Source organism: Gavia stellata, chromosome 30 (genome assembly GCF_030936135.1).
Source record: "Gavia stellata isolate bGavSte3 chromosome 30, bGavSte3.hap2, whole genome shotgun sequence".
In the NCBI taxonomy this organism is placed as follows: Eukaryota; Metazoa; Chordata; class Aves; order Gaviiformes; family Gaviidae; genus Gavia; species Gavia stellata.
The window spans coordinates 5552938-5561640 of record NC_082623.1 but is presented as its reverse complement, the minus strand read 5'-3'; the positions used below and the strand labels follow the sequence as shown (position 1 = coordinate 5561640).

Genomic DNA, 8703 nt, shown 5'->3' with positions numbered 1-8703 from the left:
GAGGCGGCAGCGGCTGGGACCGGCTCTACCTCGAGGATCAGAGCAAGACATCAGCAAGCAGCACTGTTTATTGCTACCGCAATTTGCTATAGCTTGACATTTTTTTGCTTAAATTCAGCTTCGAGCGGTGATTTAGGAGGAATTGTTTGATGCCAAACGGGGCGGCTGGGCTGGAGGCACAGGTCTGAGTGAGCAGGTTGGACTGGGAAATGGCAGGAGCTCGAGTGGCTTAGCCCACAACAGCCCCAGCCCCACCAGTGCCCTCCAACACGGTGGGCTCTCAAAGGTCAGAAGGCACATCTAAAAAAAAAAATCTCATTTTCTTTTAAAGGCAGCTGGAAAACCCTCTAGAACAACGACTCGCGCTTTTGATTCCTCTTAGCTTTCTCACCCAGAGGGCAATACCTGCAGACCAGACATGGTCTGAAGTGTTTTTATGCATAAGCAATAAAGAATACCACTGGCTTTCAGCAGACCGGGGCTCGCAGTCCGTGGGAGGGCACGGGGAGAGCACACCCAAAGAGGCGCAGTAAGGGTGCCTTGGGGGGGCGGTTCTCCTCTCACTGCGGCATTACAGCAGCGTATCTGGTGTTGCAGATGACACAGGCCGGTAGAAGAAACTCACAATTGATGGAGATAAACAGAAAATGTTTTGAGTAATCTCATGTGCATTTACATCAACAGCAGGAATTGATCACTGCATGACATTAATTGGTATGACAACGTATTAACAGCCTATATAGCTGATTAGGCAATAGGCACCGGTGTTTGCCGGCACTGTATTTGCATAGTACAGACCAAATTCCTCAGAGCAGCTGAACCAACAGTCTCCCATTTCTGACCTGGAGTCAGAACAACTGAGCCCAATCCATGCTCCTCTGCCACAGAGCCACCCCGCTGCGGGTGGCCTTGAAAACCCACCCTTTGCTTAATAAACCTGAGCCGCACATCACCCACACATTTTCCCTGGCCGACTTAATGTTTATCCAGGCGGAAACGAGGATGACTGTAATTAAATGTTGTCTCTTGGTCTTATTTTCGAGAGAGGATCCTAAACAGAGAAAAGCAATTTATTGATGCATGGATTTCCAAACAGCAGCACAACACTGCTGTCTGTCAGTGAGATGCAGGTACAGAAAGCTGAATACCCCACAGATGAAGTGATTTAGGAAGCAGCAATGGTGATGAAGTTGTGACAAAGCAGAGAAGCAATTCTCCCTGAACACCAGGAATGGGATGGGCTGGTGCGTGCGGGGCAAAGAGAGGGGCTGTGGAGGTGTCTGACAGGGACAGAGCTGTTCGGGACAGAAGGGGCAGAAACTGCACAGATAAATTCAAATTCCTGAGCCTGTGTTGGTTACGTGCAGCGCTGATGATAGCAAGCCATAAAATACAAAGAATAAGGAGCATCACCTCAGCTAGAGCCTGAGCTGATGGTCTTAGAGTAACACTGCCAGTATATTTCTGTTTTAGTAAAATATTAGCTACCCTTTAAAATGAAAACAGTATGGTAGCTCAGCAAGGGCTCAGGCAGCGACTGTTTGCGTTAGCCTACAGACACAGGGTTTTCATCAAGGATAAAACCTAAATTATTCCTGAATCACGGACCTCCCCACAACGAGCGCTGAGAGGAGCTTGGCTCACCGTGGGTAGGAGGGCAGCAGCTCCAGGGGTATTTGTGTTTCCCCTCCCAGCCCTGCACTTGTGTTTTCAGGGCTGCTCTCACATCCACGTTGCAATAGTTGTCCCCTTAGCAATGATATCAAGGCTAGGACCTCAAATGTTCGGTTATAGCTCATCTGCTTCATCTCCCAGGCTACATCTCCTCGGCAGCACGGTGGGAAGGGGCTCAGATAGTGGAAAAGGTGCAGAATGGCCAGGACAGGTCTGTGCCCGCCCAGAGTTGCTGGAAGTGAATGAATTATTCTGGTGCAATAGGAAAGGCGTGCGCTTGGAAAGTGTCCCTGGAGGTGAGCAGTCATAAAACCGCAGGAGAATGCTAAGGTTTGGAAATTTCTGAGAGGAGAAAACCCCTTTCGCTCTCCCTTCGCAAATCCACTTCCTCTTCAGCCTACCCACCGGCATCCCTTTCTCAGCTCCGCTCCTCCTGCTCCGCGCTGGGAGCAGTGAGAATGAGCTAAACCCCCGGGAGAGGTGCAGGGGCCAAGAAACACGGGTGGGCTGAGCGTCCTGCCAGCCGGCTCTGCCTGCACCCCTCAGCCTGGCAGCTGCCTGCCCACAGCTCCTGCTCCTTCCCACCGCTGACACTTCCATCTGGCACCTCATTTCCAAAGGCGCATGTCCCTGGGCTGCTGAAGTGGGTGAGGAAGTGTAAACTTAGTTTGACATGAAAGCAATAAAACATGCATGGATTAAAGCATGAGAAGCATGAAATGCATGAAATTATATGCATGAAAGCAATAAAACAAGCATGCAATCCTCCGCACAGGGTACAAAATCAATGAAATCTGATAAATAATAATAATTTTGTAAGCTGAGGATAAATAATAATAATTGAGACAGTGTAAGCTGAGAACGTGGAATAAAACCTACACTTCTCACTCAAGCTGTTATCCAGAGCCCACCACGATCAATGGAAAGGTCCGCAGGGACCTCACCAAGCAGCCCCATCTCCTTCACCGGGGTGTTCGCCAGATGTGCTGACTGATTTCCTTTGGTCAGTGACGAGCTGTGGTGTCTCATTGCATCACCACTTCATTCCTAATGGTTTTTCTTTACAGAAAATCATGGTATGTGCAAGATACCTGTCATTCTTAAATGGTTGATTGCAAGGGTGGTGTTGAAAGATCGGCTTTTGTGAACACTGCCAGTGCGTGGAGGGATGTATTCACCCTTTCATGCCCTGGCACCAGGACAAATGAAAGTCACACTGCAAAAACTCGTGAGAAGGCAAATTAGAAGAATCAAAGCCCCAAGAGTCATTCCTTTGGCATAAGCAAATATTTGAGGAAGGATAGAGAGCAATCAAGAAGATCTTTCCCTTAAAAGTGAATCACCAAATCCCGCTCAGCGTGAAGCACATGCATATGCGCTATAGGCAAATGCTGGTGAGCTCACCCAGCCAGGTCACCAGCCGGGCCTTTTTGGGAAGGGACAAGGAGTCTCCTCCTCCTCAGCAGCTCTTCATTCCGCTGGCACCCGATGAAAGGCGCGGCACCCACCGGACTGATGCAAGGCTCCAGCAATGCCGGTTTGCTGCCTGCGGTCTTTACCAGGGTCCTCCTGTGATGGGGATGAAACCAGTAACTAGGTTCTCCTTGAGGACACAACGACCTTACTCCAAAATAACGAAATCCTGTTAAAGAGCCCCTTCTGCAGCTAAAGCCTTCCCTGTGTCACCTCTGAAGCATCATTAGAAATTGCCCAAGGTGGGAACAGCCAGCCCTCCGTCCATCCCAGCTGCTGAAGCTTGCCTGTGCCCATGGCAGGAAAGGGGGAGCTGGGGAGCATTGGGCTGTCCCATGGGAACAGAGGTGCTGAGGTTTGTGCAAGCCTGAAGGATTCAAACCTAGAAGCAACAACTCGACCCTAACAGCAATAAGAGGTGCTGAGAGCCAGGGGAGAGCATGCAGCGCCCTGGTTGTGCTCATGCCACGACACGCGGCAGGAGTTTTGGTACACCTTGCTCAGCTTAGTTGTTCCCTAGAGCAAAATGCACCAAGTCAGAGATCTACCTTCCAGTCTTACTCAAACCTTATGTCTAACGAATGCAGCAGTAAGACTCTATCACTTGAAATACTAGGACTAGAGTGCTACCAGGGACATAAACATCCAACTGCTCTCCAAGCAGCTTGTGCTAATAAGCAGCATTTACCTGGCCCTGACACCAGGACTATATAACACCTCCTGGCTGCTTGGAGAGATGATCTGAGTGATCTTGGCTCATTTACTAAGATATTAGTCCTCTGCCATTGTCTGATACTGCAGCGGTATGCGTATTAACACCTTGTGGGAAAACACAGTGGGAAAGGGATTTAGAGCATGCAGAACCAGTGGGTACCAGCAATGTGTGAGCAGCCGCTGGTGGCTAAAAGAGCCCAGAAGGGGTGAAAACAGGCCAGAGCTATACATCATGCACAATAAAAATGGCCTCGTGGACAAGCTGGGGTGATTTACTATCATTCGGGTCTAAACTCTGGTCTCTCTGGCATGCCAGGAACGATGCATCACTTCTGGGATGTTAGCATTACCAGGAGTGACAGTATCTGCTATGAAAGGGCACCACGGTGAATTCAGAAAGTTTCGCCAACAAGAAACATGTAATTCCTCAGAATTTTGACAAAAAGACTCAGCACAGTTTCAGGTGGGGTTTATTTACAGTAATTGCAAAAGATTTCCACAAAACTTAACTGCTGTCAGTAAATTACACAACACATACAAGAACCTTTTTCTATTTAGCAACCACACATCTTGCAGAGAAGTTTTTCTTTTACTGATAAGGCAGAAAATATCATCTCAAAAGGAAACACAGATTTCTAAGGCCTGACATACCTGCTAGGACCTATTCTTGGAAGCGTTTCTCACCCTGTGCACCTCGTTTCAGCCAGAGCAATCAGCAGCAGCAGTAACTTAAGACTGAGCCCAGATTTATGTGCGCTGCTCTGCAGCATTGGCTACACCAGAGAGGTTCCAGCAGGCACTCAGCACTCCTGAATATACATTCCCTATACAAAACTTTTATAATTTAAACAATACTTTTATTAAATGATCACAGCTTATGTCTGCTAGCAAGAGAAACCCTTTTAGATCTTTCCCTTGGAGAGCATCCTTTGGTAGAAGTCAGCTAAGCGAGTGCTCGGCTGGTTTGATCAAACTTGGTGTTTCCATCTTAATGCAAGGCTCTGCTGATGCTTTGGCCTATGTACCTGGCAGGCAAAACACTCAGTGTTTGATTGAACACAGCTGCAGTCAGTGAGAAACTGCACCGATACAGCACATTATTTTCCCGAACGCCGCCGGTGTGTGCAATGTCCCAGCAGCTTCGTTGGCCCCGGCCGCTGGTGGGTTGTTAATGCCTTCTGCTCTCTAATGAGATTTCTCCATCCAGTCTAGTAGGATGTCCAGCTCACCCAGGGATTTAATTGCTGCAGATGTGACATTCAGCTGAAATGACATAAAGGAACAAGTTATAAGCAAAGATAGTGAGTACAACCCAATGTAAAGAGAATCTGAATATCTGCATTAGTTACTAGACTTCGCCATCAACTTACCCCTTCGTAGTTCGCAAGTATTTGCTTAAATTTCTCAGCAGATTCCTGTCCACACATGCACTTATTTTGCTCATGCTAGAAAAATAAGATAGAATTCATTAGTTTGGGGGGTTGATTTTTAAAAATACGAGATCAGCTTCTAATTATGTTGGAAATTACTGTGTGGACTGAGACCTTGTTAAACTGTGGAAAAGGCTGCAGGTCCTTAAATCAGACTTCAGCTAAGAACAGAGTTTACTTTGATAGACAGAGGGACAGGATAAATATTGTTCTTGAGAACTAATGTGGGAGTTGGCTGATGAGTGGGCAAGTATAAAAATTTCCCAGCGGACATACACACTCTTCTTTTCACATCATGTTTCTTTGCATTCTTGCTAATACCATTTTTATAAATAAAGACTTTGTAACTTTATAAAACGCTTAGGTTTATTTATATACCAAATACTAACAGATGAGTCTAAACTGTAGCAAGACCCAAGACTTACACACTGCTCGAGTTTCCTCTTCACGCTGAGGAAGGAGTTGGCTATGCTGCTGATTTTTCGGTTGACGTATGAATCCTCGGTCTTGCAGTGTTTGAAAACTTTGTCCACATAGAAGTTGAAGAGGTGATGTGTGATGCAGCATCTATCTGAAGACTTAAGGAACAAATTTCATTTTTAAAAGGTCTTCCAAAGTGCTATAAACCTGTAGTTGCCAGCCTTTCTGTCCCCCTCGAGAATAAACCATCTCTAACAGCAATAACGGTAGCGAAGCACAGTGGGATGTTTTGACTCCTATAAAGCTTTTTCAGTGATACTTGATGTAAATTGATAATATATATAGGAAATTATTTTAGACTGATTTTCCAGGAGATCCATCCTCAGCAAGTCTCACTGAGTCACCAAAATAATTAGCTGATTTTGTAGCTGGGTATTGGAGGCTGAGACGTGAAGCAGTGGTCCATGTCTAGTGCCTTAGAGCGTAGGAGAGCTACAAATACTTATTTATATTTCACCTCCCAAGATGCCATTCACCTGCTTTTGGATTCTTTGTGTTCCACCCAAATCCTGATTCACCTCGCTACGCCTCCACTGACCGAGGTGGTGGGGAGCCACAGCTAAAGCTCCTGTAACTGTTCAAAAAACGTGTGGACGTGGCACTGCGGGACATGGTTTAGTGGGCATGGTGGTGTTGGGTTGATGGTTAGACTTGGTGATCTTACAGGTCTTTTCCAACCTTAGTGATTCTGTGATTCTGTGAACTGGAGCATCACATGCAACAACAACAACAAAATCTCTGCCCACCATGTCTGGAAAGACAGTCAGGGTGAAAGCCCGGTGCAGGAACCGGGAGTGGGACACCCACCTCTTTTCGCATACGTAATCCACATCACTTTATCCTCCCTGACCCGCACTGTCTGCCAGTGTCTGTGTTTCGCCGGAACTTAGAAGTCATGGTATTGAACAGCATCCCCAAACGCCCTGAGCTGGTACACCTCATGACTGGTGTTAGGATGCTAGCTGGTCAAAATGATTCCGAGGAAAACTGCAGACCCGGTAAGGACACTTACCTTAACCTTGTGCAGAGAGTGGGGGTACGACAAGATGCTGAGGGTCCTGATGGGGTCTCTGGCTTGCTGCACGGGAGAAGACAGAGATGGTGATACACGCGCTGGCTCCAGAGGGCCTTCGGGAGCAGCCGAATAAAGAGCTTCCCCAGCTCCATAAAAGCCCGGAGCAATACTTACGATGTTGGCTTTGATTGCAGTGAAACCAGACCTAATCTCAGTCACGCTCATTGGAACCCTGCAGGGTCTGAAGTGGAAGATGTTGTTCCCAGCTGTCGGCATCAGATTCACCCAGCACGACACGGAGAAGAGGCAGAGGAACAAGCGGGATCCCTTCATGCTGCTGCAGGGTGCAAACACGGCCGGCAGCCTGGGAGACCTCTCCAAGGAAGACAATATTGCCTTGCTATCTTTCCTAAATAACACAGTCGTGATACTTACGAAAATATACATACATAGTACTTGTACATGTACACGTGCATTAAAAAACCCACACTGACTAGGATCTCTTACCCATTCTTTTTTACTCCCCATATGCGAGAGAAAAAAATGAAATAAAACCAAATATTTAACAGAAGATCCCGAAAGACACAGACAAAAAAAGAAAAAATAAATAAAATACCAGTAAAAGATTGCATGTAAACAGACAAAGTTCTTCTGAAAAAATTTCATCAGAAAAATAAAGACAGATAAATTAAATTTTTAACAGTCTACTGACGCAGAAGCAGCAGGACGTAACTGCCACTGAAAGCAGCAGATCCCAAAGTCAGATCACAAAAGAAAATGTTTTCCCTCAGCAATAGCATACTTCAAATGCAAGTTTTGTTAGCACTGAAAATTAAGGTTATTAATGAAAAAGAATCACTTTTCAGAGACATATTATAGGAATACAAGGACATATGCACAAGCACATAAAGCAAAAGGATAAAATCAGTATTTTACCTTGTTCTTTGATGTGGGTTCACCTCTCTCGCTGACGTCTGACCTGAAGAGCTCCGAAGAACACGTTTTTATCCAGGTATCGGGAGGAAATAACTCTTGGATTAACTTTTGGGATTTTTCTTGCTTTTCCCAGCATGTATTTCCCTTTGTAATTTGCTGAATTAATGAGCTAGTGAAAGGGACCAACTCTTTCACCCACAGGTGTTTCCCTAACCTACGGAGGCGGGAAATCTTGGCATTGCCCTATCGTTTTTCTTTTGGGAAGAAGGACGCGACCAAAAGGAGGGACCATCATGGGGGTTACATCCCCGAAATGCCAAGCTCGGGGGCTCCCCCCGGCGCAGAGCTGCGCTGCCGAGCCCCCCCTGGAGAGGGGCCGTTCCTGGCTCCCGCGGAGGCGCTGGGGTGTGGGAAGCCGAGCGGCATCACCCCCCCGGGACGCCAGTGGTCCAAACCCCCCAAGGTAGGAGGATTTCTGGCAATAGGATATGGCGTGCTATTGAAATAGCGTGACTCAGAAAGTTGGCAAGACCTTTCTCCATCACTGTCCTGGCACACAGGGCCTTCACCCGCCGGGTGCGGGGGACCCTGCTCTCAGGCTTGCTCCTCAGGTGGGTGGACACCCATCTCCATCGGCACGTCCCTGGTATCTGGAGGCTAGAGATGCTCAGCTACGAGAGGGCCGGGCTTTGGGATGGCACGGCTCCCACCGCGGCGCCAGGAGAAGTCACTCAGTTTTCAGGAGTACAGGTGACGTAGGTGCACAGTCCAAAGCTATCACCCTGCAGAAGGATAGAAATTTCACTCAGACCTTTAAAAGTCCACCAGCCCAGTGGCAGCAGGGAATTTTTACCCACAAGCAAAGACTTTGACTGCAAAATCGATAATTACCCTGCTGCAAGCATAAGCTGCTGAGCAAACTGATGCAGCCAAGGTCCTCCGGCAGACCAGGGACATTCTCATACCAACGTTTCAGATTCA

The 8703-nt window shown here is 47.3% G+C and overlaps 1 protein-coding gene across 1 annotated transcript; it reads right to left on the bottom strand.

Moving 5' to 3' along the window:
* Positions 1–5046: 5046 nt before the first annotated feature.
* Positions 5047–7119, bottom strand: LOC104253455 (interleukin-20-like). The gene is made up of 5 exons (XM_009806922.2): positions 6961–7119; positions 6784–6849; positions 5717–5869; positions 5232–5306; positions 5047–5124 (listed from the first exon to the last, which is right to left on the bottom strand). Exons 1-5 carry the CDS (start codon positions 7117–7119, stop codon positions 5047–5049), a joined length of 531 nt encoding a protein of 176 aa, XP_009805224.1.
* Between the last annotated feature and the right edge of the window lie 1584 nt (positions 7120–8703).

Coding starts and splice junctions, on each gene's coding strand:
- LOC104253455 (XM_009806922.2), bottom strand. CDS start 7,119: ATGAAGGGATCCCGCTTGTTCCTCTGCCTCTTCTCCGTGTCGTGCTGG. Junction 5,870..6,783: donor ACTCTCTGCACAAGGTTAAG/GTAAGTGTCCTT, acceptor TTGTTCCTTAAG/TCTTCAGATAGATGCTGCAT. Junction 5,307..5,716: donor AGAGGAAACTCGAGCAGTGT/GTAAGTCTTGGG, acceptor TTATTTTTCTAG/CATGAGCAAAATAAGTGCAT.